General features: G+C 45.1%; 1 protein-coding gene across 8 annotated transcripts in view; it reads left to right on the top strand.

Moving 5' to 3' along the window:
- Positions 1-23006, top strand: part of LOC146197061 (phosphatidylinositol-3,5-bisphosphate 3-phosphatase MTMR14-like) — a 45040-nt gene extending 22034 nt beyond the window's left edge. For 4 of the 8 annotated variants that reach the window (XM_084598800.1, XM_084598797.1, XM_084598798.1 and 1 more), the window contains 13 exons: positions 1475-1591; positions 2799-2872; positions 4013-4083; positions 8463-8540; positions 8844-8907; positions 11324-11486; positions 11595-11631; positions 12268-12329; positions 12749-12801; positions 16881-17022; positions 19121-19300; positions 20051-20122; positions 22581-23006. In XM_084598800.1, the coding sequence (XP_084454926.1) occupies positions 1475-1591; positions 2799-2872; positions 4013-4083; positions 8463-8540; positions 8844-8907; positions 11324-11486; positions 11595-11631; positions 12268-12329; positions 12749-12801; positions 16881-17022; positions 19121-19300; positions 20051-20122; positions 22581-22776 (1309 nt within the window). In that variant the 3' untranslated portion in view covers positions 22777-23006. The remainder of the gene's footprint in view (positions 1-1474; positions 1592-2798; positions 2873-4012; positions 4084-8462; positions 8541-8843; positions 8908-11323; positions 11487-11594; positions 11632-12267; positions 12330-12748; positions 12802-16880; positions 17023-19120; positions 19301-20050; positions 20123-22580) is intronic. The other 4 variants (XM_084598799.1, XM_084598803.1, XM_084598801.1 and 1 more) reach the window with 4 other exon arrangements.
- Positions 23007-27254: the final 4248 nt, after the last annotated feature.

The raw sequence follows: 27254 nt of genomic DNA, 5'->3' as shown, positions 1-27254 counted from the left end.
GGTTTACATAAGAAGGAAAGGCGCAGTATCTGCCACATCATCTCCGGCAACTGATTTTAGGCGGTACACAACCGCTCCTGTCCCATGACGTTGCTTGGCAGGCGTTCTTTGGATTGGAGAAACTTTATTGGTCAGAAAGGTCAATAGGCTAAGATCAGTGGCTCTCTATAACAAATAACGACCTCTATAACCCGGTCCACAAGTTTGGCTTTTGTGCTCTTGTCCGGCTCCATCAGGAGCCTAAGCCAGGCCCCTTGTGACGATGCTGGTAGGATTTGTGACCGCAACAGTGCTCATTCACGTGAGGAATTGGCGGCAGGGCGTCGCTCTTATCGCGCAACGTTCCCATAGTCACGTGACGTCCAACTACGCCACACACCAATGTTTTCTCGTTACGAGATACAACTATGTCACACTGCTCGTTTATTGTTACGACATACAACTCAGCCACACTGCTCGTTTCTCATTACGACATGCAACTCTGCCACACTGCTCGTTTCTCGTTACGACATTAAACTCTGCCACACTGCTCGGTTCTCGTTACGACATACAACTCTGCCACACTGCTCGGTTCTCGTTACGACATACAACTCTGCCACACTGCTCGTTTCTCGTTACGACATACAACTCTGTCACCTTAATTGCTTCTTGCACCGCCGTGGTGATTTAGGGGTTAGAGCATTCGACTATTGTGCCCAAGGACGCGGGATCTAATCCAGGCCGCGGCATCTGCTTTTCGATGGAGGCGAAAAACAAGGCGCCAGTGTGCTGAGCGATGTCAGTGCCCGTTAAAAGTCAGTCAAAAGTAAAAGATGTCAGTGCCCAGGTGGTCGAAATTTTCGGAGCCCTCTACTACGGCGTCTTTTGTAGCCCGAGTCGCTTTGGGACGGTAAACCATGTAAAATTAACCAACCCAACAAATTGTTTCTCGTTATGACATACTAGTACATCGCAACGCACTTCTGATCATCAGGCACTCATTCACACATCCACGTCTGAGGTAAGACATCACATCCCTTGGACGCTGACATAAATTATAGAGGTACTTAGACGTCTAATCGATTTTACCTTCTATATTTTGGCTCTAATTGACTAATCATCCTATTGACATATTTTTGTTCTGCATCTTCCTCGCGTCATCCTTTATAAATCACAACCATTTGTATGATCATCTCTTCTAAAAATAGCAGAACGGCTGCGGTCACGTTCTATACACGCGACCTTGCTGACATAGCCTAGTAAGGCTGCCGCCTAAATTTCTACTAACATGCCATACTTTTGTACTAGTTACAATGCATTTGAGTTGCTTATAAAACTACTGAGTCTTTTCATGAGTGCCTTAGTTCTCTTAACATTGTCTTTCTTAAAAAGTAATCGGTATAAGTGTTTGGAGTCACTGTTTTGCAGTTTATTGTGCACCATGATGGTATTGTCACTCAGCATGTTGTCGGTGATAACGATATCTTTTTTTTAGCTGCTACTGTAACTATTGCGAGCGGTACGGACAACTTCAAAATCAAGATATTCTGCTGCTAGATGAGCTGTCAGTTGATATTATCTGCGACCTGGCGGCTCAGGAAAAGAGTGCCGGGTAAGTACAATATATGTTGCTTAGCATATTAAAACCTGGTAGTTCTTATATCGCGCACTTTATTCCAGACTCTTTAGACATCTATTCGCGATGTGCCATTGTCTCAACTGCCTTGGCATGTGCCGTCAGAAGGCGTAAACTTATAATTGGCGACACTACACTTCAAGAGCCGTTATGTAAATAACCTTTCTGCGCGTGCGAAACGATTCCGCTAGCGTTTCAATGAGCAGCTTTTAATATCATTCGAAACCTGACAGATATAACTGATTTCGCAATAGCATGGCCGCGCACGTGCACGTTACCTTGCTTGGCAACCATGTTACCTGGGGCACGCGTTGTCGGCAGCAAGAGTTCACGCGGTACAGGTTTGCTCATTAAATCAACTCAAATTCAAATGGCAAGCTTACGACGAACTTATATGGGCATCTTAGCCGCCTTCGTCCTATCCGACATCAGCAGAACGATCTCCGAATCAAGACTACTAGTCAACCTTCTACATCATTGCTCCTCGAGAAAATAGACAAACGCTTCGAAGCCTTGTTAGCAATTAAACGACTGTTTTCTGCATCGTCAAAGGTGTTCCCACGCTTCGTATTATAACAAGGGAAGAGCATCGCTTTGCCCGCCAAAGCCCTTACCGTGTATAACCGTGCGAACAGTCATCCGCGGTCAACTCGAGAATATACTGCGTAATGTCACGCGGTCATCGAAGAATCCTTGCATGACCTCCTACTGTTTATCAGAATAGATAGCAGTCATCAGTTCTGCGCTGACTACGCCCATTGAACAGTGTAACCAAGAATGAAATCCGCCACAAACAGCGGATAGACGACACAATTGATCTCCTTTGCGGTGCCAAATCCTTCTTGTCTATTGATATAAGAAACAGTTACTAACCAATCAAAATTCTATTAACGGGATAGAGAGAATACAGCCTTCCCGCGCCTGGCGGTCTGTCCTTATTTAAAGGGGTTCCATTTAGGGCTATAGAAATATAAGGTAGCCACTTTCCCTGCACGCACACACGCACGCACAGTACAGCTGTTCATTTCATATCAGCTCAAAAATCTTGCTGTAATTACTTACTGAAAGTTGTTTTGTGACGCTGACTTCCCGCGCCTTTTACGTGAGGCAAATGAAATTTTTAATTTCAATGAAAAAGTAAGGGTGGATGGGCACCAACTAATTTTTTTTTTATTTGCCTCAGTGTTAAGCCTCACAAAAAGGTTAGCAGGTGGATCGACTTCCCCAGGGAATTCATCGCCAAGCTCCCTTACCCAGGTATGTTTGCTTAGTACAATGAACATGTCTAAATGCAACACGTCACACGATTCCAACTATGCTGCTAGTGAAATAGTCAAGCGTGCATGCACTGTATCGCGTTTTCTTCTGCGACTACCATCTTGTTCGCGCCAGCAATCATCCACCTGGTGAGACCTGTAGCCGCGAAATGCAGTTATTCAACACTTCAAGGATATATCAGTTTTTATTTCTCTTCAGCCAGCTCATTTGCATGCTATTCGTAAGCTAATCCATGTGAGTACCTGAATCTTGTGCTGCCACATTATTTCCAAAGCACTAACACGGCTCCGCGCAAGCACTTGCACGCACACTAGAGCTCATTGACAAAGGTCGTATCCGGCCACAGCGACAATTTGATCGATACTTTGGTCAGGGCGGTCTATTTAGCGAGTGTCCAAACCGCTATTTATGGAATATTGCATCCTTTTAGTTGTCAAATACTTCCTCTCCTTTTCAAGTTACGCGTGCATATTCCTGGGTATTTACGGAATTTTGTAACCAGCCTGCATGCATACAAACTATGGCATTGATTCATAAATTGCTTTTTTTTCTTACAGCAGCGGGTACATACTTATTTCCTTCTGATTTAGTGTCCCGCCTTCCCTGATACCGCTTCTTTTCCTTCTCAATTTCTCTGCTTTGTTCTGCATAATACTTCAAGTTACTTTTCCTACTCTACTGCAGCACACTATGTTGAGTGGACCCTATCGGAGAAACAATCGGTCCATTCTGTTCTAATCAAATTGCTAAGGATGATTCACGTGATGCGTGTTTTTCGTCCCAGTCAAGGAGCAGTATTCGTTCTCTTGGCGCAGTGGTAAGACGCCCGACTACTGTGCCGGAGTTCCCGGGTTCGAACCCGACCTCGGCGGCTGCGTTTCGATGGAGGCGAAACGAAGTGGCGTCCGTGTGCTGTGCGATGTCAGCGCACGTTAAAGATCCCCAGGTGGTCGAAATTATTCCGTAGCCCTCCACTACGGCTCCCCTTTCTTTCTTTCCACTTTCACTCCCACCCTCCTCCCTTCCCTTGCGGCGCGGTTCAGGTGTCCACAGAGCAAGTGTGACAGATACTGCGCCTTTCCCTTCCTGTGAACCAACCAACCAACCCTTTTTTTTCAGGCAACGGCTTCTTCAAGGAATGCAAGGAAGGGACCACCCGCGAAGACAGCTTCTTGACTCATTGGAACAAGGTATATACAATAACTTGCTTTGAGACTTGGAGTCTTTGCTCCAGCCCTGTGGCTACGTAATGACACGCCTTTAGTTTTCTGTTAAATCCGGGGCACTACACGCGACGCAGGACATACCACACAAGTGAAATCCAAACTTTTTCGTAAGCGTAGATAGGTTTAGTACTTCAAATCGATTATATCAGTGTTCTTCCGTTAATTGGCTTACGAATTTGAAATGTATGCACCGGCAGCGTGGTATCACATGCAGAAATAAAAACCGCTTGCGTAGGTACTAATAACAAACTTCTTTCTCTTCAACTAGTAATTTTCGGTTTCTACCCAGTGATTCAATTACCTCACCGCGGTGCTCCATTGCACCTGTATGAGACGCGCTGTCTTGTGGCAGGAATTGAAGGGCCGCGAAATTGTCGCCAATCACGTCAAACCGAATTAAGGAAGGCATGCCTCGTTCACCTCGTGCCTTAACTTCACAGATCTTAACTAGTTACTAGACTAAATGCTCTTCCCAGCTGTTCTTTTCTCGGCACTTGATTTGTTACCCTAACCAACCGAACATTTGTTCCCACCAGAGTCAACCTTGGGCAGCAGACGTTATCACGAGAACTGCCTGCTTTAACGTTACAGGCCCATGCATTCTCAAAAATCTCTGGCACCGATGTTGTGATCGAAAAATCACCGTCGTGCCTCTGATCGCTTATGTGACCTAATGAAACCACATGATGCGACTGAGTTTTCAGGAACTCCCAGCTCGGTTAGCTTCTTTAAGAAGGTAGAGTGAGATGGGAAATCAAGCGCTCAAGGTTCCTTTCATCCTGATTCACTCTACGTCTATGCTGCGCAGACGCGTTCGTACGGCGTGGTTAAATCGACACTTATCAATATCAGATAGACCTCCACTTAGCGTGGCAGCTGAAGGCTGTACACAAATGAGTTTGTGGGAACCAATGAGTGCACAATAAGTAAAATGGAGTCGATGATTAAACATGGAGTGAACCCCGTGTAATGAACTAGGATCCGCAAGACATGAGCTGCAGAGTGGAGCGCTGCCGCCGTATACCCTTGGAGGCGGAGCGTCCCTACATTTTATGCCGCTGAGACAACTAAGAGTGGCACAATAATAGGCTCGTTAGCGATACCCTACTAAAGGCGTAATGCAGAAATTTGTGACGGGAAGAGGGATGGACAAAACGAGTTGCCGGAACTAGGTAGGAAGATAAAACGGCACAAAAATATGCGTCAACCACTGTTATTCGCCTTCATTTTTGCTATGGAAGTGCCCAGGCATCTCCACAGCGTCAATTTGCAAAGCGTTCATCTCCCATGTGCAGCCTTCAAGCTTTGAGTGCGCTAAATTAGACTACTGCGGTAAAACAAAGTTTTTCACAATGCCCTAGATCACACTGCAGTTTGCTTTATCGCAACCGTTTGCTTGTGCTTACTCGTCATCTTTACCGTATCATAAGACATTCTCGTATCAACCCCGCCGGGGTGGCGCTGTGGTTACGGCTCTTAACTATACTATTCCCAAGGGAGCGGAATCAATCCCGGCCTCGGCGGCTGTTTTTTTATGGAGGCGAAAAGCAAAGCGCCCGTGTGCTCTGCAATGTCAGTGCAAGTTAAAGACCCCAGGTGGTCGAAATTTCCGGAGTCCTACAATACGGCGTCTCTCATAGTCTGATTCGCTTTGGGACGTTAAACCCCACAAACCAAACCAATCATTCTCGTATCATATAATTCGAGCTCAATACGAGTTGCAACGCGTCCTGAGTGATCCATATGTGGTTCCAAATACACATAAAAACAATGCGCTGTAGTAAGGAGATTCAACTAGACAAAATGTTAAATTCTCTTCGTTCACTCTTTCCACTTCTAAATGGATATCCTGCGACCTGAATCTGCTAGGCGCCTAGAAATGGCCTCCTATTGGAACTCTGCGTTGCAGGTCATATTGAGCGTGGTACATTCGAAGTCATCCTTCCTCCACGTTTTCCTTCATTACACTTCTTGAATTGCTGACCCTATGTACACACTTCTAGTTTCAACACGGTTGCTGTACAAAAGAAAGAAAGAAAGAAAGAAAGAAAGAAAGAAAGAAAGAAAGAAAGAAAGAAAGAAAGAAAGAAAGAAAGAAAGAAAGAAAGAAAGAAAGAAAGAAAGAAAGAAAGAAAGAAAGAAAGAAAGAAAGAAAGAAAGAAAGAAAGAAAGAAAGAAAGAAAGGAAGATGTGAAAGAAAGAAAGGAAGAAAGAAAGAAAGGAAGATGTGAAAGAAAGAAAGGAAGATGTGAAAGAAAGAAAGGAAGATGTGAAAGAAAGAAAGGAAGATGTGAAAGAAAGAAAGGAAGATGTGAAAGAAAGGAAGATGTGAAAGAAAGAAAGATGTGAAAGAAAGAAAGATGTGAAAGAAAGAAAGATGTGAAAGAAAGAAAGATGTGAAAGAAAGAAAGATGTGAAAGAAAGAAAGATGTGAAAGAAAGAAAGATGTGAAAGAAAGAAAGATGTGAAAGAAAGAAAGATGTGAAAGAAAGAAAGATGTGAAAGAAAGAAAGATGTGAAAGAAAGAAAGATGGGAAAGAAAGAAAGATGGGAAAGAAAGAAAGATGTGAAAGAAAGAAAGATGTGAAAGAAAGAAAGATGTGAAAGAAAGAAAGATGGGAAAGAAAGAAAGATGGGAAAGAAAGAAAGATGGGAAAGAAAGAAAGATGGGAAAGAAAGAAAGATGGGAAAGAAAGATGTGAAAGATGGGAAAGATGTGAAAGATGGGAAAGATGTGAAAGATGGGAAAGATGTGAAAGATGGGAAAGATGTGAAAGATGGGAAAGATGTGAAAGATGGGAAAGATGTGAAAGATGTGAAAGATGGGAAAGATGTGAAAGATGGGAAAGATGTGAAAGATGGGAAAGATGTGAAAGATGGGAAAGATGTGAAAGATGGGAAAGATGTGAAAGATGGGAAAGATGTGAAAGATGGGAAAGATGGGAAAGATGGGAAAGATGGGAAAGATGGGAAAGATGTGAAAGATGGGAAAGATGGGAAAGATGTGAAAGATGGGAAAGATGTGAAAGATGGGAAAGATGGGAAAGATGGGAAAGATGGGAAAGATGGGAAAGATGGGAAAGATGGGAAAGATGGGAAAGATGGGAAAGATGGGAAAGATGGGAAAGATGGGAAAGATGGGAAAGATGGGAAAGATGGGAAAGATGGGAAAGATGGGAAAGATGGGAAAGATGGGAAAGATGGGAAAGATGGGAAAGATGGGAAAGAAAGAAAGATGGGAAAGATGGGAAAGATGGGAAAGATGGGAAAGATGGGAAAGATGTGAAAGATGGGAAAGATGTGAAAGATGGGAAAGAAAGATGGGAAAGATGTGAAAGATGGGAAAGAAAGATGGGAAAGATGGGAAAGATGGGAAAGATGGGAAAGATGGGAAAGATGGGAAAGATGGGAAAGATGGGAAAGATGGGAAAGAAAGATGGGAAAGATGGGAAAGATGGGAAAGATGGGAAAGATGGGAAAGATGGGAAAGATGGGAAAGATGGGAAAGATGGGAAAGATGGGAAAGATGGGAAAGAAAGATGGGAAAGATGGGAAAGATGGGAAAGATGGGAAAGATGGGAAAGATGGGAAAGATGGGAAAGATGGGAAAGATGGGAAAGATGGGAAAGATGGGAAAGATGGGAAAGAAGGGAAAGATGGGAAAGATGGGAAAGATGGGAAAGATGGGAAAGATGGGAAAGATGGGAAAGATGGGAAAGAAGGGAAAGATGGGAAAGATGGGAAAGAAGGGAAAGATGGGAAAGATGGGAAAGATGGGAAAGATGGGAAAGATGGGAAAGATGGGAAAGATGGGAAAGATGGGAAAGATGGGAAAGATGGGAAAGAAGAGAAAGAAGAGAAAGAAAGAAAACGCCATTGCATACGACATGACGCTGACGTACGCATGTAAAAGGGAAGTGATGACGGAAGGACCTGGAGGTGGTCCTTCGCACGGCTTGACACAGGTCCGTCACGCTTTGAAAGCAGCGACAGTGTCCAAACTAAGAGTGGATGACCCTGTACTTGTCAATTGTTAAACATGCTGCTTAATGCAATAGGCATCAACAAGTTTGCGGCATTTGTTGACTGCAGTAAGTTTGCCACCGTTGGGCTTATGTACAACAGATGATTACGTTTCTAAGGTAATTACTCTCGAAAAACGTCGCGTCCGTTGCAGTTCCCAAATAACACTTTCACCGTTATTTCAACAGATATGTGTAAATGTACATATTTCTGTGTGTGTGTATGTGTATATATGTGTATATGTATGTATATGTACATATATTTGTTTCAAAAACATCTGTAGTTTACACGTGGCACCCGTCTGTTTCTTTCATGCGCAGAAATTTCAAACCTTTGACCTACAAGTCTGCGGCTACTACATCGTCAAGTACCTCGGCATTAAGTGGGAAGAATATTACGTAAGTCCGCGTAAGGAACCTTGGCTGGAGGTGATAGCCTCACACTTGATTACTTAATCTCAAGCTAGTCTGCATTGTCATGACAGGTTTCAATGCGTAAACGCTACGCATTGCTACGCTACATAGCAAGCTGGCTCTTGTTTTCTTGATTTATTCAAGCAAAAAAAGAAAAGTAGCTTATAGAGACGTTTTTATGTGCACTGGAAAAACGAGCATACATGCTGTGACTACTACCCTCTATTTTTTAACCTATAGTTTCTTTAGTGGCGGCAAAGTTGTCATGGATATTTTCTTATATTTCAGCTCTGGGATGTGACACAGGTGACGCAAAACTATTTGCAGTACCTTCTGAAGATCATATGCGAGAGTGAGTGTCGTTTTGTTTTCCTTTGCTAATGAATTCACGCTCTTAGTCGCACTGAGTGTGCTGTGTTGGGACTGCAGGAAGTTATCGCTTCTAATTTTGACTCCTAAATGGTTTGAAAAAAAATGGCCATTCATTTCCCAGGCAGCTAAAGCTTTTATTTGAAGGTCGTGCTTTTTCGCTAAAAGTACCGCACTACTAAAAGCTGCTGTTCATCGCTTGTGAAATATTACTTGGTTTCAACCCAAAGTCTTCATACTGTAGCCAAGTTCATGATGAAAACGTAGTGTAATGCTTCTATGCAACTAACTTAGGGATACTTAACAGTGTTGGATTATACATACAATGACGAGGATTTACCATACGGGAAGTATCAAGGTTTCCTCTCGGGGCCATGATCTGCGGCTAGATGTGCAGAGGACGCAGGTAGCGCTCGAAATCTCAAATGCTCTCCCGCACGATCCTCGCCGTAGCTGCAAGACAGCTTTAGAGGCGGACACAGTAGGAAACCAAATAGCGCGTTTCTTGGAATCAAAATTTTCACCATGGATTTTCGTAGACAACAGCCAAAAACGCATGCTGGCTCGCCTTTTCGAGTTAACCGTTAGGCAACTATCCTATCTTCAAGCCACCTGCCTTAGAGTTTACTCCGTGAGATGCATAACACGAGGCATCCTTAAAGCTAGCGATATTTGAACTGTGCCTTCACTGCGGTCCCCAATAAACAGAATGCACCTGCATAAACTTTATTCGCAAACTAGAAACATTGTGGATTACTGCGAAGGGAACTTTTACTCCAAGTAAAAAATGATAGCTTTATTTTCTTTTAGTCCGCCAGTGAGTACGACTCCCGTCCAGCTTTCCGAAGCACCTAATTTATTTGGGAGCCAGCGGTAGGATATCATACGGCGCTATTGCGAATGTATTTGTAGAAAGGCTCTAATTCAGATAATAATAATAATAATAATAATAATAATAATAATAATAATAATAATAATAATAATAATAATAATAATAATAATAATAATAATAATAATAATAATAATAATAATAATAATAATAATAATAATAATAATAATAATAATAATAATAATAATAATAATAATAATAATAATAATAATAATAATAATAATAATAATAATAATTGGTTCACAGGAAGGGAAAGGCGCAGCATCTGTCACACTTGCTATGTGGACACCTGAACCGAGCCGTAAGGGAAGGGATGAAGGTGGGAGTGAAAGTGGAAAGAGAGAAAGGGGAGCCGTAGTGGAGGGCTGCGGAGTAATTTCGACCACCTGGGGATCTTTAACGTGCGCTGACATCGCACAGCACACGGACGCCACTTTGTTTCGCCTCCATCGAAACGCAGCCGCCGCAGTCGGGTTCAAACCCGGGAACTCCGGACAGTAGTCGGGCGTCTTACCCCTGCACCACCCCGGCGGGGCCTTTCATTCAGATCTTGTTATAAAAAATGCGCCACATTATTTTTTTATGGCAACGTATCCAGTCTGTGCGACTACAGCGCAAACTTGAAAGCAAGACTTGGCTACAGCTCTAATTCAGATCTGTAGCCAAGTCTTGCTTTCAAGTTTGCGCTGCGGTCGCACAGACTGGATACGTTGCCATAAAAAAATAATGTGGCGCATTTTTTATAACAAAAGGAAGTATCGTGGAAGAGCGTTTTTCAATAGAAAAGCTATGATAAGACCTTATACTATTTGAAAAATGCTTCATACCTCATAACCATAACCTCATAAACCTTAACCATAACCCTCATAAACCAGAAGAAAACTAAATTTCCAAATGTGAGCCATACGAAGACCACTAGTAGCTGCACGCGTTGCGCCGCTTCGGTTCCCCCATGCGAGATAAACGTTATCGGGCAGCTTTTACATGGTGGGGTCCTAGAGGACGCTGCAAGTCTTTGCTGCGGTGCGTGCCTTGTCCACTAGACTGGTCTAGACGGTGAGATTCTGGGTATGCACATAGCCTCTCACTGCTGGAGTGAAGTTGTATACCGAGAATGTTCCTGTCACAGACGCTGGTAAAAGCAGGGGTTCTCTGAGCACGCAAAAAAGTGGGCTGTGTCACGCCACAAAGAATTTTGAATAAAGCGATAGTTCCTTTCGCACATTTTCAGTGCCAGGACCACCACTAGTGTGTACAAAAAGGTGGTTACTCCTATTTAAGCGCCATCCGGCACAGTATGATCAAATGTTTCTCAATACGTTCAGCTCCCGCTATACGCCAGAAAGCATTCTCTCGCTACACTGATATCCTTTGTATACATTTAGACAGGTTTTAGCGTTAACATCAGAGCGCCATTACTCCGCTTAGCATCTTCGTTCCCAATCGCTACGCTTTGAATTTTTTTATGATTATGCCACGCTTTTAATGCAGTGATCTCTCCCCTGTGTAGGAGAAACTGGCATCCTGGTTCATTGCTTCTCTGGTTGGGATCGCACACCTCTATTCATATCACTCTTGCGCATTTCGCTGTGGGCTGATGGGTTCATCCACACAAGCCTCTCCGGTGTGGAAATGGCGTATCTTACAGTCGCATACGACTGGCTTCTGTTCTGGTAAGTATTGCCCTTAACGACAGCAACTCTGCTCAATTAGCTCTGCCATACTTCGACATTCCCAGTTTCTGCTTCTCGCCTTTTCTTTCGCTTTTATTTTGAAACCAGTTATGACTTACCTAAGCGGGTGGACAAGACTGAAGAGGTGAGCAGAGCTGCTCTTTTTCAATTGCGCTCACGATGTTTTAGTCAGCCGCCATATGCGGCGTACGCCTTTTTGACGGACTAGGTGAGCATAGTAAGATAATGGATGCCTTGGGCCATGTCTAAGATGCGCCTTAGATGTGCGGCAAGTGTACAACCGTATAGAGTTGGTTCTCTCGGATGCATAACTTAAAGAAATTTCCAATAAACGTGCCTGGGTTATTTCCATATTCCTTGCTGCACTGTGGTCTGCACATAGCCATAGCATGGTGGAAGATGTAGCATTAGCTCTCTAAACCTGCTTAGAACTGGCTAGACCGGTGTTTCCGACACCTGCACGTGTGATGCAAATATCTATAGAAAATCTGGATACGTAATGATTGGAGGCTGCGCACGCATCTATGGATATCCGATTTGTGGGCTCGCTCGACTGAGCCCAGAAAAATAAGTGGTTGCCTGTGCTCTCACTTCCTTGCATCTATCGCTACCTTGCTCCAGTAGCTTCGTCTGGTTATATATATGAGCATGCAGCATTCCGTTCCCGTAAAGCAGTTTCTGTCACCAGTCACATCGCTGAGCTGGTGAAGTCGTGGGCGCGATTTATACGCGCCAAATTGTCATTTTCCTCTATTTGCAGATTTTTTTCTTCTGCTTACACATGCTCAAGCACATCCATACAAATTTCTCTACACCCGAACTGTAAGTATTCCATTACGTGGCATGTACCTTGAATTTATTCATAAGACCTTACAGGGCCCAGAAGGGCATTCAGTAAGGGGGGCAAATAACAGCAAAATGTGCAAAAGAAACTAATTAATAGAACATGAGATACAAAAGATTAAGTAAAAAACTATTTTACAAGGCAAAACTAAAGGCGAAAATGTACATAGGATACAAGGTACTTTGTAGCATGAATGCCGGACATACGGCAGATACCATTCGTAAAAAGAAGAAAAGAAAAAAATGCAGAAGCACTAGTCACTGTAAAAATCATAAGACGCACAAAGCACCAAAACAAAACGCAATAGCAACAAAGGAACAAAAAATACTCTGTTCGGTTACATCATTTTTTTAGGCAACTTTTTCACCCCACTTCATGTATGCGCTATTCTGTGCAGGATAGAGTACAAGAATCTGGACTCACCAGAAGGCAGGGATCATTTACCTATAGGTCTGTATAAGCGTTAATTACATTTTTAACCCGCCTCAGTGGCGCGGCCATTAGGGCGCACGACTGCTGATTCCAAGGACGCCAGATCGAATCCAGGCTACATAGCCCTATTATTGATTGCGGCCTAAAGCAAGGCGCCCAGGGGATATGAAGTACCAGTGCAGGTTAAAGAAGTCCAGGTGGTCAAAATTTTCGTAGCCCTCCATACGGCGTCTCATAACCCGAGTCCCTTTGTGACGTTAGACCCTTAAAATCAGCCATTCTTCGCATTTTGCGCTCCACTGGTAATAAAACCAAAGCTAGCGGATTTCTTCGCTGCTCAAGCCAAAATTTGTTGCGCAAAAAAAAAGCTACGTTGCTATGGAACATCGAAGGGACAGAAGTGCTCGCTTCCGATTAAATTTATTCGATGCACACAAGCACGGCTCTAAAAGAGAAATTGGAAAATGAAGGAGGTAAAATGAAGTTAAACTCCAGAAATGTTAGTCGCACAGGTCCCATAAATTATTCACTATAGGATTTTTTGTCGTTCTACCGGTGAGCAGCTTTAGTTGAGACTCTTTCAAGCCAACAGACCTATACCTTCCACACCGCGTACAGCATTGAACTTAGAAAACGGAGCTAATATTTTGAATACATATATTTCTCTAAATGCTAAAGGGTCGAAGTGATGTCTGTGTGCTGTACGATGTCAGCGCACGTTAAAGATCCCCAGGTGGTCGAAATTACTCCGTAGCCCTCCACTACGGCTCCTCTTTTTCTCTTTCCACTTTAACTCCTCTCACCTTCCTCCCTTTCCTTACGGCGCGGTTCAGGTGTCCACAGAGCAAGTGTGACAGATACTGTGCCTTTCCCTTCATGTGAACCAATTAATAATAATAATAATAATAAAGCTAAAGGGTCGCTGTAAAACGTCGCTTAGTGACTATTGATTGGAGAGTGCTCGTTCTGCTAAAGTTCACAAGCACGACGGTTTCAGCACTTTATCACAGAGAGCATGTTCTTATGAAAAACGTGCGCGTAAAAACCCATTTTAGATAGATGGATTTATTGAAAGGAAATTCAGAGAGGTTGGCCAGAATGATCAAAATCTACCCTGTTACTCTGCACTGGGGAAGCGGATTGGGGAGGCGGATTGGGGAGAAGAGGATCATGATTGATGGTGATGCGGGAGAAGGCATATGGAATTCTATGCGGCAGCTTGCTTTACAAGCGCGAATCGAGGCCGGTGACGCACAAACAACGGCAAAGAGCCTGCACAACCTGGACATCATTCCCCTTGTCCTGCCAAGCAGCAGTTCCTCTGATAGAGACCTTTTGTCCAAACGCTGCAAGGAATCAAGTATTTGGCGGCACATTCTTTTACTCGACTTGTTCGGCGTTTATTTTCACGCCTCTAGGCCTTCTAGAACCTGCGGTATCTATTTACCGTCGAGTGCGCCAGCCACACTCACGAACGTTCTTAACCACGCGACCGTACATGTACATATGCATGCGGTACGACGTCATGAACTTAATTGCACATGGAACTCCAGACACAGGCTGCGCTAGCGGGGGCCGTGTACAGCAAGAAAGTTGTCGAAGTTGAAGGAAGCAAATATCTTCGCATTCCACGGGTCGTGGAATGGAACGTCGTCCATGAGAGCACTTACACCCCGTCCCTCGGTGTCCGTCAAACCATTCGCATGGCGTCAAAGCGTATACGCTGAAGCTATAGGGACATTTTTTAGGGCGAAATATTTTAATGGCTCATGCTGGTCGTGGGCAAAATGTGTCCCGCTTTTGAGGCGTTCTGATTGGCCGAGGCGGGATGCGTCCCTGCCATCTGCAATGCCACACTTAAACGCGCGCTCTGTGAAAGGCCCTCCTTGGCCCTACGGGGCTGGGACTGGTAGGTCAACGCCGCTTGCGGCTGGGGCTAGCCTGCCACCGAATTTTGAGGCGGCTGTCGCGTGGCGTTCCTTGGCGCACGTTCAAGTGTGGGATTGCAGATGGGAGGAACGCTAGACAAGAAGTTTGGTGTGATTTGGTTTATGGGGTTTAACGTCCCAAAGCGACTCAGGATATGAGAGACGCCGTAGTGGAGGACTCCGGAAATTTCGACCACATGGGGTTCTTTAACGTGCACTGACATCGCACAGCACACGGGCGCCTTGCTTTTCGCCTCCATCGAAAAGCGGCCGCCGAGGCCGGGATTCGATCCTGCATCCTTGGGAACAGTAGTCGAGCGCCGTTACTGCGCCACCCCGGCGGGGTTTAGAGACCTGAGGCTATCGCCTTTCACTACGTTAGTCGCTAAAGTCCCTCGTAATTTTTTTAACCTACACCAGTGCAGCAAAAATTCATTGTAGGTATAGAAGGTTTGCTACACTGGTGTAGCTGGTGTAGGTTAAACAAATGGCCCTTGTGTAACGAACACTCCATGAAGCTCGCCCTTTAAGCGCGATAAGTTCGGGTAATGTGCTCAATGCTTGACAGAGGAGATTATTAGTAATTTAAATTTACTCCATGGAATTGGCACGGAACATTTAGGAGCTGTACACAATCGACTTTCTCAGCGTATAAAGGCCATTGTGGTTCGTTATATCCCACAGCACAAAAACGATCGTTCGTAAAAATGCTGCCAGACACCCGAGAGGTATTGCTAAACGCAAAATGAGGCTTATTCCTCACGCTTGCGATACTTATCCAAACATGCGAACTCTTCATCTGACAACGATGCAGACCGACCACTCAAATTTTGGATTGGTTTGGTTTGGTTTCGTTTCGTTTGTGGGGTTTACCGTCCCAAAGCAACTCAGGCTATGAGAGACGCCTTAGTGGAGGACTCCAAAAGTTTCGACCACCTGGGGTTCTTTAACGTGCACTGACATTGCACAGCACACAGACGCCTTGCTTTTCGCCTCCACCGAAAAGTTGCCGCCGAGTTTGTCTAGTCCTTTCAGAAGTTTAGATATCGTTGTGGTTCAGGCGTAAGCGCTGGTACGAGCGCCATTTAATTCGGCTCCTTTGCCTATAGAAAGGGTGGGAGAACGCGTGCCTGTGGCGGTTGAAAACACTGGAGGCATTCCCTGTTTTGAAAGCTCTACCTAAGCAAGTCAAGTTCATCCTTAAGAGTATTTTCCTTTTTTAAATAAGGCACTGTTAAAAGCCATGCCGATTTTATTACGAAAGAGCCAGAGGCACAATATTCCCACGTGTCAGCTGTTTCCATCTTTACTGCTTGTACCAGTAAACCTTCCCTCCAGAAAGGTCGCATTGATAGATTGCACCACTTGGCCATGACGCCAAGCTGGCTCTCGTGTGTCGATTACGGATACTGAGTCTTGGCAAGACAAGACGTGCCCTCGGGCCAGAAATTGTGCCGTCTGTGCAAAATAGTCTCCCCCCCCCCCCCCTCCATATTCTGTCATATTAACACTATTGACTTACTCGGTGCGACGTGCGCCAACATTCAGAATTCGCTTTGTCTTTGTGATAGTTTTGTTTTGCTTCAGTGTTCTGGTTTCTGTATCTGATGGTGGATCGTAAAACGCTAGAAGAGTTATCACTAACCCTTTCCTCTCACACCCTGCGCGTGAAATCAAATGTTTAGTGGAACTTATCACTTCTCATCTGTATTTCCACACTGACCTGCGTACTATATTGCCGAGAAGCACTGAAAGCTTCATTTGTCGTTTTTTTTTCAACAGCCGCCAGCACACGGCCTTATCACTGATTGCAAAGCATGGAATGACCTTGTTCATGCTCGTTGTCGGGTGACGAGTCTTTACCACTTTCCTTGTAGCGCGAGATGCTCGAGACTTTCCCCAGTAATCACAGCGAAGTACAACTGTTTCCGGATCGTTCCAAACATTTCCGGGTTCCTTTGACCGGTTATCGAGATGGTTCTTCGTCCACATTAAAATAAGCGCTGACGAATGCAACGGGCATTCTCATTTCGATGACCTGCCAGCACGTTTGCTGCTATCGCCGCCGCCGAGATTCTTTGTTCTTTTGAGGGCGCAAGTAAGCCCAATGAGGAGTTGATTTAATCAGCGCAAGATTCCAGATATCGCTCGATTTTTTTGGGATTTCAGAGTTCGCTCCCCGCATAGAAGTGACTGGAGAAGACTCTGAAGAGTTGCAGTTCCACATGAGCCCCAGCGGCAGAAGCAGCAGCAGCAGTTTCGCCCCCGACGCATCAATGTATTTTCCAGTTGAAGTGAATTCCAGCCAAAAGTAAGTGACCAGGTCCATATATTGTGCCGGGTGAAATTAATGGTATCTGTTACAGCGCAGTAAACGTCCAAGACCTACGATTACCCTTGGAAGGCCATTTCAGTTACTGCCAATCGGTTCCCTTCTTTCGGTGTCAACAAAGAGCTTAACGGCAGTTTTCTACTGCGCCCATGTCGTATGTCTCGTTTCTGCTCTTCTGATGTCCAGAACTGCAGCCGATGTTCAAAACTGCGAAGCGTATTTTTTTATTATATCGCCAGTCCAATCTTATCACATGGCCATTCCTGAAAACCAAGATTCTAACACCGCCTCGGGGTTAGAAGAGTTAGAACTTAGGAGCGTCAACTACGAGAGCATCAATCAAAGCAATCTACTTTGCACTATAGATAGAGGTGGTGAAGGCTGGCTGTTCCTGGCCCTACGGGGCTGGGACGTTAGGTGAGCGCCGCTTGCGGCAGGGGCTATAGCCAGCCACCAAATGTTTATCTGTTGTAGGCCGTCATTGCACCCGCCACCGCTTAGGTGGTGGACGACGGCTGTTGCGGCATGCGTCTTTCTCTCCCTGTTCTTTTTCTTTCTTCTCTACTTTCTTCTGTCCGCACGAGAGAGTGGAGGTGGCTCGGCTACAGAGCCAGTAGCAGGCCGTGCATTTTAATTTCCTTCTTCCTACAGCCACAACAGCAACAACATATGCTTTGCACTACTACTCCGAATTAAAGCCACTATTTGGCCCATTCGGACCTCTTCAATACGGCGTCTCTCATAGCCTATACCCATCTACTATACCCATCTACAGCGTGTATCCATATGTGGATGGGTACCAAAATTCTAGAGGGCACTTTGGACCACTAAAGTCCGATGAGGCGAAAGTCGTTAAGCATGGTGGATCGTAGCCCTCCACTACGGCACCTCTATCTATCTCTCTTCTTTCACTCCCACCTTCTTCCTTTCTTTTACGACGCGGTACTTGCGTCCGCGGAGAATTGTGACAGATACTGCGCCTTTTCTATCCTGTAAATCAGTATCAACCGCTGCTTATACCTGCTCTACTAACGCTTCCTAGATATCTGGATCTGCTTAGGACTGTTTGCAGTGTGTTGCGGCATTCGAGGAAGCGGCAAATAAAAGGCGCCGCACGCATGCCTGGATCGGACGCCCGCCGTAGTCAGCTTCGTATATGCATGTATGGATAACTTTTATTGTCTACCGTATATGGAGGCCCCTTACTCCCCACCCCCGGCACGCAGGCCTAGGGAACGGAGGCTGGAGCCTACACGACTAAAGGCTAACAAAGAGATTTTGTCTCTCCGCGGCCTCGGCACAGAAGTGGACAGCTTGTTGCTGCCGAGCGGGGTTTTCGCTCCGCAGCAGGGCTTCCCAGCTCACTCTGCAATTGGTATCTTCCTCTACTCTAGGAGAGTCGACACATTCCCATATAATGTGGTCGAGAGTACCCCCCTCCTCACATGCTTTACAAAGGTCATTTTCATGTTCCCCTTGTAGGACGTGAAAGGCCGACATTAGGTTAACGAAATTTCCAGCTTGCAGTCGCCGCCATGCGGTCGCCTCTCTATTATTCAGTATATTATCCGGTGGTGGCTTCAGTTTTCTGTTTAATCTATAATTCTCAATGGTTTCAGAATGTTTGCGCGCGTACATCCAGGCTCTGGCAATCCGGCGGTTCTACGGTTACCCGGAAGTAGATAGCCCAGGCTAACTCGTATGCCGCTTCATTACCGGAAACCTACGCATGCGCTGGGGTCCATATTAGACTAACTTTACGGGTCAACTCTGCCGGCCAGGATCCTCGCCGCTCCCTGCGAGATTCTGCTTTTCGTGAAATTTGATATAGCAGTTTTACTATCGCTGACTACAAATTTTGCTTCCGTTCCAACGCAAGCGAGCGCTATATCAACTTCTTCGGCCGTCTCTATGATGCAGCTGCGAATACTAGCTGCCTACTTGGGGGCTCCTAGCCTGTTGAATACTGAGGCGCCGCCGCCCCTGACTTCCCACTAACCGCGTCCATTAGGTGCGTTGTTTTGCGTGGACTCCTTGTAATCTGGTGGCAAATATCCCGTTAATTCTCTTCCTTTAGGTCGCCGTCACAGTTTTCTTCGTCCAGCGCGTCGTCCAGCGTGTCTCCAAGGAAAAGCAACGAGTCCGCAGGCGCCGCCGGCTCTTCACGTTGGTTATCTGCAACTCCAGAACCTGTTGTTGGTCACCCACCTCGTGAAAGTTTCTTGGGGCCCAGGACACCCTTACCCTTGTCACCGACGTAAGGCCATCAGTCTGTTATTAACGGAAGGTCGGCCATTTTCTATCCGTGTTAATTCGTTCTTCAGAAAGTAAGACGTGTGCGTTTTTGGCGTTTTCAGCGAAATATTACAACCATGCCTTTAGTATGTGGTGATTAGCAGGTAAAATAAAACACTGACCAGTGGGTAGGTACTGTGAAGTCGCGAGTTGGAGACTAGCTCATTTTGTACCAAGGGGATGTGGGGCTCGATCCCCTTGAACTTTGGACGCAGAGTCAAATAGGCTATACCCCTTAAGCCACGCAGGAATGGTCGTACGGCTCAAGCTAAGTTTGATATCTGTCGAATTCTCTTTAAAATAATGGTGTAGCTTATGACAATATACTGTGGAGTATGTGCGAGATATATGTGTGTGTGTGTGCACCTACGTAAACCAAGAATCAAAGCGCAGATGGTATCCATTAACACTGACGCCTCATACCCTTGAAGGCACCAAGGTTGATGTTTTTTTTTTTTTTTTTTTTTTGCTCCACAGACAACTTCACTCGTCTTTTTCAAGTATTCCGTGTGCTGTAGAGTGCGAGCTGTTGTAACAAAAACATTTCATGGAATTCATTCGTGCGCCTGCACTTTATTACGTTTTATGACACAATTAACCTAAACAAAGGTGGCTTTGCCGACCTTCAGCTATTTGTGCTTTTGTTCCCACTTTGAATACTGTCAATTGGTTGTACAGTTGAAATCGGCATGCTCTTTTCTCGAACCACTAGTCCACCTGGATCCCTATCCGGCACTCCGAGTAACCTAGATCGTGACCGAAGCCCGAGGAGAACGTGGAATATGTAAGAAAGTCTGCGAGTACCATCCATGCGCTGTATTGTCCACAGCCATCCGCGCCGGTGCTGCAAAGTGTCCTGTACTGCACTGCATTTCCGTATGACTTGTTACGTCAGTGTTTCCTTTGAAGCAGGCCATTTACGTGTTTACCATCGTGTATGTTGCACCTTGTATGTTCGTTGTCTATCTGTTGTGTGCATGTATATATGTATAATTATCCATTTCTGTTTCGTGTTGGGGTAGTCATACTTGTAGTAGTCGGCTAAACCTGGAGTGGGTGTTGTCATGGAAATAGCTGAGGGATACTGCTGCGGCAAAAGGAGCGTTACCGCGCAAAGGAGGTATGGCGAGAGCCAAGGAGTGCTCAGTCGAATCGTAGAAGTACATTTCGTTACTGGTGCCATTTGTAATGAACAAGCTCATAGATGTGCTGCAGCCACCCGCAAAACGTGAAATTATCGCGCAAAGATACAATAGAATTTGTACGAAAAAATTTAGACCAATATGGCAGGTTTCACGGGACACTAAAATAAACGCTGTATCAAACCGGTCCTAAGACAGAACGTAATTATTGAAATTCCCTTTATCTTTAATTACATGAAGCAATGCTCTTCAACAAGCTATGGCAGCCAAACATTTATTTTCCGCATTGAGTACACAATATACCTCGTGTGTGGTCCATGATAGAATTTGTTGCTTACAAGCCATAAAGCCAAGACAACACATTTAAAGTTAAACATTTTACGTTAGTCTCCACGTTTCTACTTCATAGGTGAGTACTGTTAAGATGCATACCTCATACTTTCCTCTTGGAAAATACTGGTAAGCTGTCTTTCATAGATAGATGGATTTATTGAAAGTAACGGCAGAGAGGTTCGCCGGAAATCTGGTCTGCTACTCTGCACTGGGGAAGGAGAAGGGGAGAAGAAAGAGGATCATAATGGGTGACGATGTGGGAGAAGGCATATGAAAAAATATACAGGCACGGCAGTTTGCTTTACTACAAGCGCGAATCGAGTCAGGCGGCGCACAAAAAACAGCAAAGAGCCAGAACTGCCTGGACACCCTTCCCCTTGGCCTGCCAAGCGTCCAGCAGCAATTCGTCCGACAGAGACCTCTGATCCAAACGCTTCAAGGAATCGGCTAGCACATTTCTTTCATGCGCTTACACTGGGCACACCAATATTATATGGTCCACAGTTTCGGGTACACCACAAGTTGAACATTCTAGAGAGTCCACTTGTCCATTTAAATGCAAGTACCTGCGCGTGAAAGCCACGTTTAAACGTAGTGTATGCAACAAACATGCGTGATGGCGCGTAATTTCACGCAGAACATATGTCAATGTTCGATCGAGCCTTCTTATACGAACGTGTCGAGCGTGTAAGCTGCCGTAGCCTTTTTAGTACAGTTCATTAGAAGACACGTTGTATCCACTCTTGAAAAAGGCACAGCTGTTTGGAGGCCATTGCTGAGGGTACTTCTTACTTCAACATCAGCCTGCATTTCCATGGAGCCCACAGTGGGCATGGATCCATTGAAACATTATCCTGTGGCCTTGCAGTCAGTCAGATGTAAGGAGCTCCGTAACTTTTAGTGCCAGAGACTGGTAGGCGGTGCGACGTAAGGATTCTCCAAAATTTGCAGTGCAGTGTTTGATTCCGTGAATATACACCATTTTATAAGGTCGTTCCCCAAATATTTAGCATGACATGAGAATATTTCCCAAATGCGCGGCATCATAATTTTATTCTCCAAGTTATTTTTTGTGGTCTGGATCTGCAGCGAGTACCTGTCTTGCATGGGCATAATCCCCTGCCGCTCCCGCTGCATAGATCCCTATCGCAAACAGCAATTCCCGTCCGGGGCTGTTGAACATCAGTCTGCTGAACATAGTTTTGGCTTAGCATTTTGCCTGCCCAGGTCAACATTAATATTTTGTCATTCGTACCCCGAGGACTTGGTACCGAAACACCTAACGACTTGTTACAAGAAATCGTGTCTGTGCATAGCGCCAACTGTGCGCCAACCAGAAACTATACTTGCTTGTTCAAAAAATATACAATGTTGATTCTAATTTTTATTTTAACATACGTACTAAGGTCATGAACAATGGTGACGTATTGGGAACCCATCTAGGAACAATGGAAATACTGATCACCGGAAGCGACGGTCTATTTACCCTCTCTGCTTAAGCACTAGCAACTTTCCCTCTTTTCCGCAGGTGTTTATTGCTGTTCACTCGTATGTAGCGTGATGTAGCTCATCGATTCATTTTCTTTGATGGTGTTTTGTTATGTTGCTCTCAAATTTATTTCATTATCTGTTTTCATTACGCTTCACAGAGGACCTTGCACTGCGCTGATTTACTGTGTTCCCTAAAGCGGTTAGCTTCGTACATTTCTGCACTAGTGTGTTTAGTTTAAGGCACCTGGTTGCTTAATGCACAAGTTCTGCTTTCAGAAGCGGCAGCTCGGATGAGTCTACTGTCGCTACGGGCCCGAAGATGACACGCGACGAGTTCCTTCAGCGTCGTCGTGATCGGCTGACGGAAGTTCGCCGCATACTCAGCAGTGCCTACCGGCCCATTCTGGAGGGCGATGGGAACGAACGAAAACGCGCAAGCTACTGGGCTAGCAGCCTGTATTCGGAGACCTAATTTTATTTTCTGAATGGCACGCCAACACTTATTTGCAGGCATTCTTATCTGTCCTTTGCTCTGCCTGCATGCTGGCGAATGTATTTTGCGATGCCTTCGTGCGTTATTTTGCTGAATGTCCTGCACTACGTTTATACTCTGCTTTCTGACGATTTTATTTTTCTATCTTGCTTCCGGCGTATTGGAGTTTGTAATAAATATTTAAAACCATACAGGCTTTATTTTGTAATAAATATTTAAAACCATTTCGCGGTGCGAAAGATAGCAGCGCTCAGATTGCGTTGATGAGGTTCTGCTTACTATAGACGAACACCGATATGTGATGTAGGCACGATGCGGTGGCGCTTCTGTCGCCAGGCTGGGCCGACTGGGGGTGAAAAGTAGGGTTAGTGCCCATAGGAATACATGGAACCGAAAGATTTCGAATCAGTTCTCTCATTTTGTGGGGCACCTATGATATAGTTATTCGGCACAAAGCAACCATGAACATCCCAGAACAGAGGCGAAGTATTTTTAAAACACCGCGAAACGTATGGGGATGAGAGCTGGGAGGGCGACTCATACAAACATATGAACACAACTTACCGCACCAGAAGAAAGCAGACACCATCTTTCGCGCTGCATGTGACTAGTATTTCCAATTCTCACCAGTTATTGAGAGGGGCGCTCCGCGGAGCGCTGCGGCCACGCGGCGGGATGTTCCCTGTAACAGTGTGTCGTATTGTCTATTAGAATTATCTGAAGGCCACAAGAAGGGAAAGAAACATCTGATAGCCCGAAATGCCTCTTATAAATACAAAGACCCTACGCCGAATGCAATGACGCCTGCTCGCATATTTTTCGAGTCTCTAAACGCGAAAGGTATACATTTTTGTACTTTCGCCCCAAAGCTTCTTTTTTTCCACCTTTCTCTCTCTCTCTCTCTCTCTCTCTCTCTCTCTCTCTCTCTCTCTCTCTCTCTCTCTCTCTCTCTCTCTCTCTCTCTCTCTCCATTTACGCATGTGGCAGACACAGCCGGTATCCTTACTTCCGACAACATTGACAATTTTGGCTGCTAAATACCATCACTTGGACATTTCCCGTGTCACGATGGTGCAAGCACGCGCACAGGGGAACTCGGGCCATGTATTACAAGCGGAGAAGCAAGTAAAGGCGGCGGTGACAGCACAGCGGCTTCCTTCTCACCTTGCGCGTCATCACCTGGGCGACACGTTAAGACATTCGGCTGTAGAACGACTACAGTTGGATGTTTCGCTTTCTTTCGCCTGTCCTCGAGATGCCCACGCAATGTTCACCGGCGCATCCCTCCTCCTCTACTCGCAAAACATTCACGCCCGAAGATCGCACCACCAGGTTGGCCTATGTTATCCGTAATTAGCATTAGAAAACACTGCTACTGGCCCGCCTAAGCGCAGCTGAAACATGTGGAAGGACAGAGGAAATGGGGACTACGAAAAAGCACCGCCAATTTCAAAGGAGACTCAGGGAGCAGTACTATGCTCCGTTTCACAAGTTCGCAAGACTGCAAAAAGTAAAGAGCGAGCTGGGTCAGTCAGGATGACTCTCACTACATTTGCGTTCTTCTACCCTCCTAGCGTGGGAGCACAGTCATGCAGTGGGTACTATTCTGATTAGATCAGGCCACTCTTACCATTCGCGCCGGGAACAGCTTTGGGAACGGAGCATAGCTGTGTACGTGCTGCCTGTGCATTAGAGTCTGTTATCGTATTCCTGATCACTAGTAAGGAACGGAGACGAAGCTCGCGAATGTCATCAGAGGCGTCTTCACTGCGTTAGGTGTGGTTTCGATGCTCCAAAAAGTAGCTCCAGTTACGCCCATAATCCAATGCCTCACTTTCGTAGGGGAAAAGGGTGTCGTAGCAGAATCGATATCACGTTCTTCTCGGGTGAACTAGTCCTCAAACGAGTGCCTAAATTCTGTGCCTTCTTCTCACGAGAATATATCAGCCACCAAGAACAGAAGACTTGTCGAGTTTCTTGGCTCACGCGGGTAGTGCTGTGTGATTGGTCCTTACTGATTGCGTTCCCCCGATGGCGCCATCACTGCCTCGACCAATCAGAATATTTTGTCTCTGACGACAGTGGGGTTTCGCAGTGACAGCAAGCAAGGCTCCAAATTTTTCCCAAGGCTATCCACACCACAACAGGTGCCTTTTAACTGATAGTATCTTGAGGCTATCATAAAATAATAGTAAAGAAGGATGTATATTTGGGCGAGTTGTTAGTAAAGGTTCTCTGCCCACACCACCAAAATATAATTGCCGTAATTAGAAACACAAACATTTGGACCGAGGCGTCAAAGTTCGATTTGGCACAGCCGAAGGTGTCACAAGTAGGACAAAATGAGATGGGTAAGAGCTACAACAGCGACAGACCGGGAAGCTGCCCAGTCGGAAAAACTACAAACTTTTCTGATGTTACGACAGAATTTCTGTGCGGTTTTTGACGGGAAACCTGTTGTGACAACAGAACATTCTGTAGTAACGTCAAATTTTTGTAGTTACAACAGAAAAGTACCACAGAACTACAGACAACGGAAATATACTACAGAAAAACTACAGAACTACAGAAAAATCTGATGGTTACGGCAGAGCTACAGGATATTTTGTCGTATTTTTGACACAGTTCTGTAGTTTTTTCGACTTGGTGGTGCGAGGAGACCACCCTAATCTCCCCTGGAAAGTAGCAAAACTGTTTAAAATAAGAAAAAGGCATTGGGTTGTTTGGAATGGGTTATAGGGAATGGAAAGGATAGGGTACAGCGGGTGATTTGTTCAAATTATCCAACTCAGTCGAGTTCCCGTTTGGGCCTCCATAGGTGGCGAGCACTAGCCTTAGTCGAATGTGAGGCCCTCGGCGTCCAAGCACATTTCCATCACCACATGCATTTGAAGGGTTCCCGACCTCTCGGGCAGTTCGGGTACCCCGTCCCCGTAGTCAGGGTCTCCGCATCGGCCCTACTCAAGATATTAGAGGAACGGATTTCGCCATCGTGGCATAGTCTGCGGCTCTGCTCCAATGTACTAGTTAAGTGTCCAGGGTTGACGCACACTGGTGGTTGCCTCTTTCACAGTTTTCGTCGTAAAGGTCATTTTCTCCAATGACTCAATTGTGCTTTTATGCGGACACTAATAGCGGACCACTGCTGAAAAGGATCATGGAAGTGAGCGCAGCCATACGGAGCCCTCGAAGCATACTTTTTAACAATTAGTGATGGCAGCCCCATCCCGCCAAGAACATTAAAGAAATGACAGGAGACCTAAATTCCTTATAAAGCTTACGAACGTGTTATAGAGGCGAAATGGCATTTTTCTCGGAATTTCTTCCTTGCAGCAAGCGCTTATTTTTCGCTCTGGTACCAAGATTAAACCTGAACAAGCAAGAGTGCAGTGCTAATAGTGGTAATAGGCAGGATTTGGGCTTGGTGACGAAATAAACTGTCTTTTGAAAGTTCAATAGCCTCTTCGTCACATATATTATCTAATGGCAACGAATGGATGTACTCTACAAAAACTAATATACTCAATTGAGGTCTAAACCTTTGAAATTTGAACCCCTATTCACAGCGTCCAATGCTGAAAGTTGAGCGATTGTCCCACAATTAAGCCGTTTTATGAGCAAGTACCCTTAAAGTTTCGACTGTTCGTTGAAATATCACACACTTCCTGACTTTGTCTCTCGTTGAAATTTCAGCACTTTTCTTTATAAGATTTCGAACAGTGCATTCTGACATGAATAATCCTCATTAAGGCTTATAGGTCGACAGCAATATGAACAAGAAAGCTGTTTAGGCATTGTTTATTTCAGGTCAAGGACGGCGTTGATCTGTATCGAGCGAAAATCTGTCGATTCAATACAAAACCTCGCGCAGTGGGAGAAAGTGATGACAAGTTGGGACTGAGGTAGCCAGATCAAACTGGCCTGAAAAGGAATAGAACCGGCATAATAAAACGCGGTCGTAGGCTAAAAACATTTATCAAAATATTTTGATAAATGTTTAGTTCAGTAATTCCCTTTTTAGTTTATTATCTCCTCTTCACTCAAATACGGGCATAATTACGCATTAGCATAGTCCCGGGCCTCTGCACCCAAGAGCGAACCTCTGCACCTCTGCCTCTCTCTCTGCACCCATTAGCATGTACCCAAGAGCGAATCACATTACTATCAATGAAATAATCGAACATTTAACATTAAATTCATAGTTAAAAAATATGACCAGGCCCCAGATTGGAGCACAGGACCACCACCACAGAGCAACATTCGTTGTATCATTTGAGCTATAACTAGAAAAGCCAGCGCACGGCAAAGCGAGGGCGAATTGATCGAAAACGCGAATCGGTAATGGTGTTACTTAAGCAGGCAAATGAACCCCCAAGGCGGCGCAGAATTTATTATAAAGGAGTAATTATTCTTCAGCTTCTACACACGCCTACACACACGCCCCTCCCTTCTTTTCC

This window comes from Amblyomma maculatum, chromosome 3 (genome assembly GCF_055883805.1).
Source record: "Amblyomma maculatum isolate TAMU_Amacu chromosome 3, ASM5588380v1, whole genome shotgun sequence".
NCBI classification, from domain to species: Eukaryota; Metazoa; Arthropoda; class Arachnida; order Ixodida; family Ixodidae; genus Amblyomma; species Amblyomma maculatum.
Note: the sequence above shows the minus strand (reverse complement) of the source record. Positions and strands in the feature narration are given on the sequence as shown.